This window comes from Protopterus annectens, chromosome 13.part0, assembly GCF_019279795.1.
Source record: "Protopterus annectens isolate FY-2018-M chromosome 13.part0, PAN1.0, whole genome shotgun sequence".
Classification (NCBI taxonomy): Eukaryota; Metazoa; Chordata; order Ceratodontiformes; family Protopteridae; genus Protopterus; species Protopterus annectens.
Genome location: NC_056747.1, coordinates 965,395,848 through 965,410,576, shown reverse-complemented (window position 1 = coordinate 965,410,576; position 14,729 = coordinate 965,395,848). Strand labels below are relative to the sequence as shown.

Genomic DNA, 14,729 nt, shown 5'->3' with positions numbered 1-14,729 from the left:
TTGTAACAAAGATAAGGGGCATCATTAAATAGGTTTGGTGCAATGTGTGGAGAGTGCAGGGAGGAAGTATGATGAGGTGGTTGGGCAGATATGGAGATAAGCTGAGAGATAGTATAGAGTCAAGGTAGGATGAGAGACGGCCCAGTGGCAGAAGGATAGAGGACAAGCTGAAGAGTGGCATGCTTATTAAAGGGATCTGTATGTTATAGTTGGCAGTTAGTAGGTTCAAGAAGAAAAAAGAAGTTGCAGGGTAGAAGGATATTTAGTGGTGACGGAGTCTGAAAGCTGACAGAGGGTAGGGAGGAAAGCAGTATTTTCTCTGAAGAAGATAGTTGGGTTGTCCTAGTATCTTCCCTAGGGTGTAAGGAGTACAGGGGATTTGAAAGGATAGGGTACGAGAATGCAACTGCAATAGGAATAAATGAGGATTTATTTGGGAAAAGCAGAAACTACAAGGTAGCATAGATAGGTGTTGGTAGGGAAAAATGAATCCAGCCTGGTCTAAGAACAGAATCCACAATCTTCCGATCTTTCAGCATGAGAGACAAGTGAACTAACTGCTGGACTAGACCACTGAAACTGACAAGCCAGATTTTATTGAATCAAACAGGTCACAAGAGGGTGCACCAAACCTGTAACTGTAAACAATGAACTGTATTTATTCACTGCAGTTCCTAGCAGGACAGAAAGAAAAAAAAAAATCACAAGATCTGGCTACAAAATGCAGTGGATCCATTCTTTTCCGGATGTGGAGAGCTAAGAAAGGTAGCACTACATCATAAGCATGGGAACACTGAGAGGACAGGTAGACTATGTTTACCCTTCAGGTATATATTTAGTGCAGAGAAAACTACCTTAATCAAAATTTGTGTTTTACCTTAAACAGGTAGAAGTAAACCTGCTTTGTATCCGTATCTTCTTCCTTATGTACAGACATGAAGAGATTTTCTACATCCACCACCATTCCCAGCAGACGGTTGATCTCATCATCTGATACATTCTCCAAATGAGAAACATGATCCGCTTCAACAGAGAAACAAAGAATTGGTATTGCAAATATACTAAGAAGGAATAAAATGCAGCTATATAAATTTTTTTATGTACATAACTTGAAAATAATGTTGCTATCACACAGCTCTGAAATTCTAATTCAGAACAAAACCATGCAATAAACTAATTAATTATTAAAAGCTAATGCCCAAAGCAGACACAAATGCAAATCCAAATTTAAAACAATTTTTTTTTTTGCCTTGACTATTTTCTACTAGACAGATCGGACATCAGCATGACCAGGCGATGACCGCTACTTTTCATTCTGTCCTTATACAGCGTCAAACTCAAAATCATGACTTCACCACTTGGGTGAGGGAGCAGGGGACATGATGCATGCAGGCATCCTGTTTGGGAAAATCGAAGGAAATGCATTTTACAGTTTAACTTTACAATTTATGTAGAAAATCTGTAAAAAGGTTTTAAATAAAGTGCAACACTTTTTTTTCAAAGTGGTGTCAGCAGCAAACTTGTTATGCTTTGGGTTTAAAACAAGACTGAGTGCAGAAGGGATTCACTGCTCACCTGGTTCTTTAAGGCCAGCAGTAGCAGCAGCGGAAACACAGGTACACTGACTGTTGACAAAGGATAACTGCACTTTTTTTTTAAAGCTGGAAAGGTACAAATTATCTGAATTCCTAAACTGAAGAGGCAAATAACAAAAAAAACTTGATCATAGATAACAGCTGTACCCCACAGGAACAAGTGTACGGCAAACCTCAGAAAAAAAAAACTGCATGTTGAAACCATAATATCAACAAGTTGTATAATAAAAGGAAAATAATTTTGACCAAAAGTAGCAAGAATAATTCCCAAAATGTTAGACCCTTCTGACTGAAATAAACAAAATTCAGGAGCTTAACAAAATTCCCCAAAGCAAAGTCTGAAGCTAAAATAGCTAACCAAGCCAAAGACAATCACAAGGCATTTTTTAGTTATGTTCGTAATCTCAAAAGCACAACCCAGCAATGCGCTGAGCTGACTGTGAACAATGTTACCTACATTACGGCTGAAGATATAGCTAACCTATTGCCCCAATAAATTTGGCTCTAACTTTACCCCCTCTTTTTCTCTCTCTCTCTCCTCCATCGAGTCAGTAAGATATACCTGAAACTGGCTCACCTCCAGCTATCACACAAGACCAAGTACCAAATGTGCTATCAAAAGTTAAAAATACTGCATTGATGGGCCTGACAACATCCCTAGATGCATCTTAAACAGCATGAAGCAGGATTAAGCCATACCACAATCATAGTTTACTCTCAGCCTCTATACAGGTTTTGTACCAAGCAAATGGAGAACAGCTACAATCATTTCCTTTCATAAGGGAAGATCTTCCACAGACCCATGCAATTACAGACCAATAAGTCTGACCAGACTTGTATGCAAAGCTGAGGAAAGACTTATGATGGAATTAATCAATCAGGACATAGGAAACCTATAAACACTAGACCTCCCTCAGTTTGAATTTGTCAAGGGCAAGTCAGGCTTACTCAACCTGGTGGATTTTACTAAAAAGGTCACCAAAGCAAAGAATGAAGGCAAAACAGTACACACCACATTACCCCTACTTGTTCAAAACATTTGATGCAATTCCCCATTCAGGCATAGTAGAAAAGGTAAATAAATTGGGAATAGGTCACCTGCTGGATTGCCAAATGGCTCAAAGATAGAATGCAGATAAAAATAGGATAAGTTACCAAGTTCCCCTTGGTTTTGTGCTGGGACCTCTCCTGTATGCACCTACTTTTCTGAAATAAAAGCCAGTACCAAAGGGCTTTGGCTAATGACGTTTGCAGACAATTGCAAGCCAGGAGCTTTCACTGAATCCCCAAATGACTTATCCATATTGCAGGAAGGTTTGTCTCAAATAAACAACTGGTGTCAAAATCATGGTCTGAAATTAAATGCCAAAAATGCATTATTGTATCTTTCAGGAAGTCAACTACCACACTGAACTACCACAATGACAATACTACCTTAAGAGTTGACCCTGTTGTTCAGGATTTGGGAACATATGGGGAATGCTACATACATCTATGAATGGAAAAAACAAAAGTTACCCCAGGACTGTCGCTGTACTACTAACAGACTGATGCAGCTTCTAAATGCTTTATCCCATGCATGGGTCCCCTCACATTATCTGTGGCATGATCCCAGTTATTCTCATTAGGGGTAATATATAATTACTCGACCATGGGATGGGTACAGCCAATCTATAACCAAATGGGATTGGTTATTTCGAGCACAAAAAGGGAAAGTAACTAGGCTTAAAATGACCTGCAAGGGCAGCTAGCCTAGTACTTACCTATGAACAAAAAATTATATTAGTCAGCCATATCAAGAAAAATGCCAAATTAAAAATATGCTGCAAAGGGACAAAAATTCATTCAGCTATTGTGTAGTTTCAAAACTTAAAAGAGGATCTTCTTGACAAGCACAGTTACATGCTGGCTTAAACAATTCCTTAAAATCTGACTTCAGAGTTAAAAGATAGTTTCTGCATTCAGAGTTTCATTTTGTGAGGACTCTGATGGAAATAAAAGCTGACTTAGAATCATGGATCCTGCGTCCCTTCAGAGTGTCAAGGAGTTTGGGCAAATATGAAAAAAATAATTTAGAATGCAAGTTCCAAGTATCAAGGAATACGAGTGGAGAAGAAAAAAAGAAGTCCCTAAAATGTAATATTGAAAAACTGTATGTTTAGAAACCCAGAAATCTGTAGTAATGAATATTTTATTTATTTATTTACATTTTGTTTTCCGGAACAGTCCATTAGGATGAGAACAGACCATTTTCAATGGAGTCCCGGGGAGAAAAGCTCCATAAAACATTATACAATATAAACATGTTCATTGCAAAAGGCAGTTGCGGTATTAGGAAATACATTGCCTTCCCGCCGCCAGCCCAAGAACAGTGCAGTCACAAGAAGACAGAAGATGTGCTATTACAAGCACAAAGAAGACACTGACTATACAAGACAGGCATTATGTCTTGTTTCTGCTGACTATGTTTTATACATGTAAGAAAAACTATCCAGAATAGGCTAGATGATTAAAATCAGCAATGTACAATGATGTGCTGAAATATCAGACACAAACTCCTTAGATGTATATTAGGAACCTTCCCTCTGCTTTACAGTTGGTGCTGGTTTCCTCAGTGCTTAGTGGGATAGCCTGCTAAATTATTTAAATTTAGCACAACAGCTGACCTAGCCAGTATTTTTTTCTGAAAAACTGGTTGGCCGGAAATAGATGGCCTTTGCAATGCAATAGTAAAAGCAGTGTGGAGGCCATCCATCCCACAAAATAGACAAGCATAAGCTTCAGAGACAACTCCACCGCTAACACACACTCAGCACACCACTGAATAAGGTGTGTGCTCCACACTCAGCAAATGGCTGTACTTCATCCCTGTAAGCAATGGAATGAGCACCAGAGCCTGAAGTGTACTCTAATATGGCAGGGTTTGCTAGGTCAAGGTGCATAAGACGGCAACTTATGCATCCTACAGTGGTACTGCACCATGAGACAGACAGCAACTGAACAATTCATGGTAAGGGTGTACAGTTAATGCAAACCATGTGCTCACAAATTACTAATGTTGCCACTTGTCTCTCTTTACATAAAAAGGTCCCTAATTGGGCAGTTGTGTCCTGCAAAAAAAAAAAAAACACATGAAAAATGGCAAATGTCCACAGATTACGAAAAAAATGTTTCCCAGGTTTCGTTTAACAGTTGCATAAAACAATTGTTTTATATCTGAAATGCCTAAAAATCATATGAAACAGTATTAACTCAAATTCTGTGCAGCAACCCTTTATTATGCAAAACAAGTCCAATTGTTTGCATTGGTTGACAGTACAGCATATCCTGCAAAAGCTCAACATTTCCTTAAAGAATGTCCAACTTTGGTTATATGGGAAGGTGGCAACCCTACTGCATGCCATCCAGAGTACATATATCAAGAGGTACATAACATTGCACTGAGGTATGGGTTTTGCAGTCTGTGTGCCCACGTGCCACGGCAAGTGAACAATTCATGGTAGCAGTGCACAGTCACTACAGCCTGTGCGCCCAAAGTTTACATGGCTCACACTGTGCAAAGCAACAGGTATACCACAATGCACTCACAAATATGGCAGAACACAGCACCTCACCCTACTGCCACACCCTCCCTTGTAAGGTCTGACCACAAAGCAGTCTCCTTCAAAATCAAACTCAATTTAGTAACACCAACAAACATTACAACAGTCAGAAACTACTCCAAAGCACACTACCTTGGATTAAGCAATAGCTGATCAAATTTTAATGTTCCTCCAAACCCAGAAAATACAACATCCTATTCAGAATTTTCATTGAAACTCTATACAACCATGTCAATGGCTGCACAGAGGTTGCTGTACCTACCAAAAGTAAGCCCATGACAAACTCTAAAAACAAACCACTCTAGGGGAAAAACAAATTAAACAGGTTATACAACAAAAGGAAAACAAATCCTAGCTAAAACTAGGTATTTGTAACTCCTGCAAAGATAACATATCTCTAATTAAACTAAACAGGAATTAAGAGGGCTTATTAAGAACAAGAAAGCCAATTTCAAGGTCACAGTAGCCTTTCAGATCAAAGACAGCCATAACACCTTCTTCTGCTATGTCAGAAGCCTCAAATGTAACAGGCAACAGTGGGCCGAACTGGTGGTTATTGATGCCACATTCACTGAGCCAAGAGATACAGCAAATCTGTTGGCTGACAAATTCCGCTCTTCAATCATAACCTCACTAACTATAAATAGGGAGCAAGTTCTGGCTGCACTCTCGAAGGCCAAGAACACTGCCTCAGTGGGCCCTGATAATATCCCAGGAAGCCTCCTGAATAGCCTGAAATATGACCTTTCTGGGCCACTGGAGTCACTACAGTCTTGAAACAGGCTTTGTGCCATGTGAATGGAGGACTACAATGGTCATCCCTCTAAATAAGGGTGGACCATCAACTGATATCATGAACTACAGACCCATTAGCCTGACTAGATATCCAAAACAAAGCCAGGGATAAAGGATAAAATCCAGGTAGAGTTCACACAGTCAAAGTAGAATTCACACAGCAAATTTATTACAAAATAACAATCCAACACCACTCTAGCACCTCGGCCAAACAGCCTTCCTGGAATTAATTAAACACAGCTACACACATCATTAAATAATAAAAACAATTAACACCAATAAAATAGAAAGCTCTTTTGTAGATAGGTATTTTTTACTGGTTAATTATGTCGCTGGTGTTAATTGTTCTTATTATTTAATGATGTGTATAACTGTGTTTCATTAACTCCAAGAAGACTGTTTGACCGAGGCAGTAGAGTGATGTTGGATTGTAATTTATAATAAATTTGCTGTGTGAATTCTACTTGGACTGTGTGAACTCTACCTGGACTGTTAATCCTTTATCACTGGATTTGTTCTGGATATCTATTTTGTTTGGATTTTGTGGTTCTTTGATTATTTATGTCCAGTGATCCTTCAATACACTTGCCCCATATCTTTTGAGAGGAAGGGTCTGATTCTACTCAAATGACTACTGAACAATGCATCACACAGTCCAGATATGTGGAAGGTAATTTAATAGCCAGGGGTGTAGATTCTGCTAAACCCTGGGAAAGATTACTAGAGGAGGGGAGAAACAAAAAAATCCGGTAATCCCTTCCACTGTGTGGGTTGAGTGGATATGGTACAAATCCCTTTAGATGCTCGTGATACAGTTGAGTCTTTGGAGAAAACTATACTGAAAGCAAACGTACTACATTTTAGCATCTTAAGCCTGTAACGCTATTTAGATTTGGACATTACACCACGCGGGTTAAGATTTGTTAAAAACCCTGCTGAACCTTTTAATTCTTCAGACCCTATTGATAAACAGTTTGAAAACAGGTGGATTTCTGTAGCTCACAGTTGTGTGGGCGAATGGCTACATATTCGATTAGAAAGGGATGCAGCTAAGCAGCGTAAGTAGAAAGGGATGCAGCTAAGCAGCGTAAGCTGAGAGATGACATCTCTGCTGCTTGGTTCTACCCTTTCTAATCAATTGGGTGTTGCATGTGTTGAATAAGTACTTTGTGGCTTCAATAGTAAACTGGAGGAAGTATCTAGTGAGATAATTAAAAGAAAAAAATCAATAAATTAGAAAGGGACATTCGGGATTATAACTCTGGACAAGCATTTAAAAAAAATCAACCAATCGATCATCGCAGAACCGAGAAAAGAACTTCTAGTAAAGGAAATTTGAAAGTTAGCTTTTCTTTTGCTTCTTCAGAAGCAACTAGTAGTATGGGGGAATCAGAAGAAGAGGATAATATGTATCCCCCTTTACCAACACCGCTACAACCTGATTATATGAGGAATAACTGTCGGAGTAATAAAAAACATGAGTACTATGGGAAGAAGAAAGAATGGTCAGAAGGCATCAAAGAGGAACAATAAATTAGGTATGACAATTTCAAGAAAAGGGTTACTGAAAATGTTAAGCGGTCTTTGAAAGTAGCAGTAACTGAATATTGTGATAACTTTGTTAATTTATCTGGTGTTGTACTTAACTATGTAAAACTGTCTGTTTTAAAGTGTGGTCTTAAATTTGTGCAAACGGTGCTACCCAGAAAACATGTTTTGCAAATAGAACAGCTTCGATTTATTAGAAAATTACACTTGTTAATTAACCCAATGTTTGTGTTGATCATATGGAAGGGGAAAGTAATGAAGGGGACGTGTTTTTTTTCTTGTAGCTCTTCATTTGATAGTTTTTATGATGTTAATGATGCCAATGCATACTGCTTATTAGATATTTCAAATGTGCTTTGTAAAAGTAAATTTATCCCTCCCTTTGTGCAAGAAGGGATACAACAGTTTTCTTCAATTGTGAACTTTGTTGTAGATAATACTTTTTATGATTTCTTAAGAAACAATGGGAAAGTGTGCTTTAATTTAACTAAACAGGAATGGGAAGCCCTGCAAAACCTGGGTAAAAATCAAGAACTAGTAAATAAACCATCAGATAAAGGCCACAGAATAGTGGTTTTACATTTTTCGCAATATTTGAAAATGTGTATGGGCCACTTATCTGGCGAAAAAGTTTATAAAATCTCTAGTCTTGCAGAATATCATGAGGCTATTAGCAATTTGCAGGAGTTGTTAGGGAGAGGATACAAGTTAGGTTATCTATCAAAACAGGATGTTGAAGTAAAATTTAATGCAGACATTGTTTACCTAAAATTCATAAAAGTTTAATTTCCCCACCAGGTCAACCTACAGTAGTAGCAGAATTTTTTTTTTTTTTTTACAAAATATTGGGGTTATGTTACATGCCTATTCAGCTAAGTTGGATTTGTATAATAAAATTAATTTGATTTTTTGGAAAAGATTAAATCAACAGTATGGGACAAATTGGATAACTATTAATGTGAAAGTTTATATACAAATATTCAACACACTGTGGGCCTAGAGGCCTTAAAGTTTTTCTTAGGTGATAGTCTGTTGGCTCATTATGTTATTGATTTGGTGTATTTTAGTTTAGTTAATATTTTTTTTTAATTTAATCGGGTTATTAATCAGCTAGTTCAGGGTACAGCTATGGGGGCTCCATCTGCCCCCATGTATGCACATTTGGTCATGGGTCTCTTGGAGGTTGAATTTTTGTATAAATTAGATTTTTTTAAAAAACTATGTAGTTTAATTTTACAGATTTATTGATGATTTGATCTTTATGTGTAGGGGCGGTAAACTACTAGTGAAACATTTTGTGGATGATTTGGACAGGAACCGTTTTGGTTGGAAGTCGGATGGTTTGCAGAGTGGAAAAATGGTTACATTTCTGGATGTGGTGCTAGACGGCCATGATAATGGTCATATAAGTATTTAAGTTCATAGTAAGTTCAATGATGGAATGCATTTTTTGGATGCTAGAAGTTGTCATTCTCCCCATCTACTGAATGCTTTGCCATACGGAGAAATTTTACGACTGAGTAGGCTATGTAATGATGTGAATGTTTGGTAACAAGAAATTATTCGTACTTGCATTATGTTTAAACAGAGAGGTTATAATGAGGGATTTAGTGCTCTTGAGAAGGAATTTAATATGGAATATTTGTATGGGAAGAATGAAAATATTGGAATAAAAAATGCTGACATGAGTCTAGTTAGTTATGGCCCTAAGGATGGTAAAGAGGTCTATTTTGGAACCATGTTTAATATATTGACTCAGGATATAGTTGATGGTATTAAGTATTTCTGGCCATTCCTTTTGAAAGGGAAAGGTCATGTTAAGAATTTGTGTGGAGCCCCATTAGTGTCCCTTAAGAAGGGACGCAGTGTGAAAGACATAGTGGTCCTTAGTAAATTTTGTATACCTAAATTGGACTGTGTTAAAGATATTTCTGTTCTGGGTACTTGAGCCTCTGGAAGTTGCTCTATATGTCATTATGTGGTTGTCTTTTGGCAATATTAATGGTGTTAGACATAATCCAATAGCACAATATACATGTGATACTGATGGGGTGTTGTATGCCTTGAGGTGCTCCTGAGAGACTAAGAAATCTTTTAGAGTAAGTCTACAGGAACATGCAAGATACGTTAAGAAGAATAAATATGAAAGCCCCTCGGCAGTTCATTATAATACTGTTCATGGGGGGGGGGGTATTCTGATCTTAAGGGCTGTATATTGGACCATGTTATAGCTGAAAATGTTTCTCTCCTAAAAAATAAACTAATTGTTTAAAGAAACGTGTTTTTATTTTGAAATATGGTACCCTGACACCTGCTGGTTTGAATACGGAATGTAGCTGGAAAGCTCTTTTGTAGATAGGTAGCTTTTTATTGGTTAATTATTTTATTGGTGTAACTGAGTTTTATTAACTCCAAGAAGGCTGTTTGGCCGAAGCACTAGAGTGATGTTTGACCGTGTTATTTATAATAAATTTGCTGTGTGAATTCTACTTGGACTGTTATCCTTTATCACTGGCTTTGTTGTGGATATCTATTTTGCTTTGGCTTTATGGTTCTTTTTAAATGATTTCTTAAGAAAAAGGGGAAATTTTTAATTTTAAAAAAAGGAATGGGAACCCTTGCAAAACCCCCCTTTAAAATAAAGGGGAACCCAGAAAATAAACCTTGTGGCCACAAAAAAGGGTTTTTAACAAAATTTTTGGGAAAAGGGTGATGGGCCCCCTTACCTGGCAAAAATTTAAAAAATTTTATCCAAATTTGGGCATTAAACGGGATTTTGGGGGGTGGGTTTTTATTGTTGAATAAAAAAGGGAGACAGCCTAAAACCCAAAAATTTTAATTTTCCCAAGGGAAAACCTACAAAGGGGAAATTTTTTAAAAAATTTGGGGTTAAGGGGGTTTTCCAGCTGGGAATTTTTAAAAAATTAATTTAAAAAAGTTAAACCAAGGGGCCCAAAGGGAAATAACAAAGGGGGAAATTTTATAAAAATTTTCCCCAAAACAAAAACTTTCCAGGGGGGTTTTAAAAATTTTTTTTGGGGGAAGCTTTTCAATTTTAAAAAGGGGTTTTTTTATTTTATTAATTTTTTTAAATTTTTGGGTTTTAACAGTTTTAAAAGGGTAAAAAACCCCATTCCCCTTATAAGGTAGGGGCTTTTGGGGGTTAAGAAAATTTTTTTAAAAATTTGTTTTTAATTTTCGGGTTTTTATTGATATTTGATCTTTATTTTAAAAACACATGAAAAAAGGGGAATTTTTGGGAAAAGTTTTTTAAAACAAATGGGCCCTAAAAAAATTTCTGGGGGGGTTAACCCTAAAGGCCCATTTGTATTTAAATTCCCTAAATTCAAGAAATCATTTTTGGATCGGGAATTCCTTCCCCCAAATCTAGGGAACCTTTCCCATTTTGGGAAAATAAAAGGGGCCCAGAATATTAATTTTGGAACCAAAATTTTGCTTGAAATTTTTTAAACGGGAAGGTTAAAAAAGGGTTTTAAATCTCAAAAAATTTTAATTTGGTTTTGGGGAAAAGGTTTAAAAAAAAATGTGACGAGCCCTTTTTTCCCAAAAAACTTTTTTAACCCTTTTTAATATAAGATGGGAAATTGTGGATTAATATTTTGGGGCCCTTTCCTTTTAAAAGGGAAATCATTTAAAAATTTGTTTAACCCCCTTATTTTAAAGAAGGGGAATAAAACTATGGGGAAATTTTGGGGGTTCCAAATTGGCTGGTTTTAAAAAGGGTTTTTGTTCTTACCACCTTTGGGAACCAAATGCCAAGGGGGTTTTTTTTTGGGAAATTTTAAAGGGGAACATAACCAAATGGCCAAAAAGTAACGGGGGTTTGGTTTTCCGGGGTGCTCCGGGGCTGTTTTGGAACTACAAAATAAATATTAAAAAATAAATATAAATATTATTATAATATTTATTATTTATTTTTGGGTTATTTGGGCCCAGAACAAATGCTTCCTAAAAATAAACAAAAAAAACAAAAAACCCACACCCAAAAGGGAAAGGGGAAACCAATGGCCCTTTTATTTTTTTTTTTTTTAAAAACACTTTTTTAACCCCAAAAATGGGCAACACAGATATTTTGCCCTGTTTTTTCCCGGGAACACTTGGACTTTTCCCTTTAAATATCCCTTTGTTGGGGAAAACTTTTTGTTTTGGCAGGGTTTCTTCCAAGAGTAGTTTTAAATGAAAATTTATGGGTTAACAAGGAAAAAAAACCCCTTCAAAAACCCCTTCCCACCTTTAAAGGGCCCATTACAAACCTTTGCCCCATTTTTAAAATAAAACAAAATTTAAACTTTCAGGGGCTGCCTCCCGCCGGGCAAACCTTACAAACCCAATTTGGGCTTTTTCAGAAAGGGAACAATCCAAAAGGGCCGAAAAAAGGGTTGGGGAGGCAAAACCTACAAAAAAGCCCCGGGGAAGCAACAGGGTATGGGGAATCCTTTTTGGGTTTATTTCCGGGAATAAACCAATAAATGTGGGGGGCAAAGGGGGACCTTCAAAAACCCTTAAAACCAAACTTTGGGGGGTTCAAAAGGAAAAGGACCAAATTAAGAGGAAAAGTTTTTGGAAACCTTTGAAACATTTTGGAATGGAAATCACCTTATAAGGAAGGGGTTTTTATTGTTTTCTCCCCCTGTATAAATTTCCAGGAAAATTTTTTTTTTAAAACCCCCAAGGGGGTTGGGGGTCCCAACCCCATGCAAAAGCGTAAAAATTTTTTAAAAAAATTTGGGGAAAACAAAATTTTTGGGGGAAAACCAAAAGCCCTCTTTGAATTTTTTAAATTAAAAGGGGCTTCTATTTTGGATAAAAGGCATTTCCCCCCAATTAAAGGTTTTATTTCTTAACCCCGGGAATCCCCAAAGGGAAAACCTTTGTTTGGGAGCAAAAACGGGACTTTTTGGGAAAGGTTACTTCTCAAATGAAAAAACCCATAAAAGGGAAACCTTGGGGGTTTAAATTTTCAAAAGGTCCCCGGGATAAAGGTTCATTAGGAGGTCCCAGGTTTCTTTGGGCAAAACTAACTTTGCCTAAAATTTTTTTTAAATATAAAATCAGGGGGAAATTTGGGTTATGGCAAAAACCCTTTTTGGGGGTTCATTCCCCTTGCCAAAATGCCCGGGCGTATCCCTAAAACATTAAATTTTGGATGGTTTGGGAACACATGGTTTTTGGCTCCCACGGGGCGGGTGGCTACAAATATTTTTTTTTAAAAATTTAATTTTAAAATTTAAAAAAAATTTAATTCTTTGGATTTTTTAAGCCCTTACCTTTTACAAAAACCCAAAAAACCAAACAAAAAATACGGGGAAAGGGGGAAACAAAATGGTTACCCATTCTTTTTTCCAAAAAATTTTAAAAAGAGGAAAAAGTCCCCTTTACTTTAATGCCAAAAGGAAGAGCTCTGTAAAATAGAACTTCTTTGTGAACGGGACCTTTCCCCTCCACAATTCAAAATTTAGGGGTTACAAAAGGAAGAAAAAAATCCCCGGCCAGGTCCCTCAAAAAACCCCACCACTAAAAATAAAAAATTAAATTTAGGGCTGACAAAGGTCTATTAAAGGCCCTATACGGAATAAAAAGGAAAACCCAAAACCTGTATTGACACCAAAAAAGGGAAACAATTTTTGGATGGTCCTCATGGTTTTAGGATTTAGGGTTTTTGGGATTTTCCCTTAATTTTCAAAATTTTGATTAAAAACCAAAGGAACAAGTTTTGAAAATTAACATTTTAAAAGGGGCATTATACTAAAGGGTAAAAGGGCCAGAGTAATATTTGAAATTTTTATTTCCCGGAGGGGGGGTGCCTTCCCCTTGAAAAACAAAACTTTTTTGGTTTTGGAAAAACGGCCCTTTAATATCTCCATTTAAATTTTGCTGAAGCCTGAAAAATTTTCATTCCCCTTCCCGGGGTAAGGTTTTTTTCCCCCGGGACCCCATGTTTTCTTAGGGGAACAACACATTGTTTTATACCCAATAAAAAACATAAAAAAAAAGGGGTTTAAATATAAAAATCCAAAAAGGTTCTTGCCTCCAGTTTTAATTTTCCGGGGTTTTTTCCTTTTACTTTCTAAAAAGGGGAAAAAATCTGAAAAATTAGGGAAAAATCTTCTGGTTCATCCTTTTAAAAAAGAACCATGGTAAAAACTGGCCATGGTGGCTTAATTTTCGGGTAGGGGGCCAACGGGGGGTGGGCCCCAAATTATTTCTTTAAAAAACTGGGGGAATTTAAACCCCAAACCTTTACTTCTTTCCCCCAATTTTTCCCCCTTCCCTTTTTGTAAAAAAACCCAAAAAAAACAAAAAAGGGGAAAGGTTTTAAATTGAAACAAAAACTTTGGAAAAAATCCAAATTATAAACAAAAAAAAAGCCCATTTTGCAAAAAACCCCCTTTTAAATTTTCCCCTTTTGGATAAGACCCCTCCAAAAAATTTTTAAATTTATTTCAAAAGAAAAATTTACAGGGTTTATCCCCAAATATGCAAAAGATATTTGCGGATTAATTTTAAAACCTCCCCCCGGGGTTTTTTAAGGTTTTTCTTTAATATTTTGCCCCAAAAAGGGGGAAAGGTTTGGACCTAGGAAAAGGGGCCGTTTTCAACAAAAGTTTTATTAATTCCAAATTGAAATTTAAACAAATTTAATAAAACTTAAAAAGGATAATGGCAAAAAAAATGGGAAAGATTACCCAAGGTCCCAATTTGAAAATAACTTTGGTAAAAAGCACCCTTTCTCCCTTTGAATGCGGGACCCAGGGAAAAAACATTCCCTTAAAAGGTCGGGTATTCAGGGGTTTTCTTCATTATGAAAAAACATTTTTAACCCAAACGGGAAAAAAAATAAATAACCCTTTTCGGCCCAGCAATAAAAGGGGCCCTAATTCGGGGCAATCTGAAAAATTGCCCCTTTTGGGTAATTAAAATTTTAACAAAAAAACACGGGAAAAAATTTAAAAAAATTCAGGGGGAAAAAAATCTTTTAGGGGGGCCTTCCCTTCCTTTTTAAACAAAAAAACATAAAAATTTTTCATCAAAATTTCTGTCAAAAAAGAAATCCCCTTTACGTATTTGTTGGAAAAAAAGAAAAAAAAAATATGAAACAAAACATTAAAAAAATTTTTAAAAAAAACAAAATTTTTTAAAAACTGCCAAAAACCTTTTTGGTTAGAGT

General features: G+C 36.5%; 1 protein-coding gene across 2 annotated transcripts in view; it reads right to left on the bottom strand.

The window, feature by feature from the left end:
• Positions 1-14,729, bottom strand: part of KAT2A (lysine acetyltransferase 2A) — a 647,704-nt gene that overhangs the window by 542,732 nt on the left and 90,243 nt on the right. For both annotated transcript variants that reach the window (XM_044054728.1, XM_044054730.1), the window contains exon 3: positions 878-1,023. In XM_044054728.1, coding sequence (XP_043910663.1) covers positions 878-1,023 — 146 coding nt within the window. The remainder of the gene's footprint in view (positions 1-877; positions 1,024-14,729) is intronic.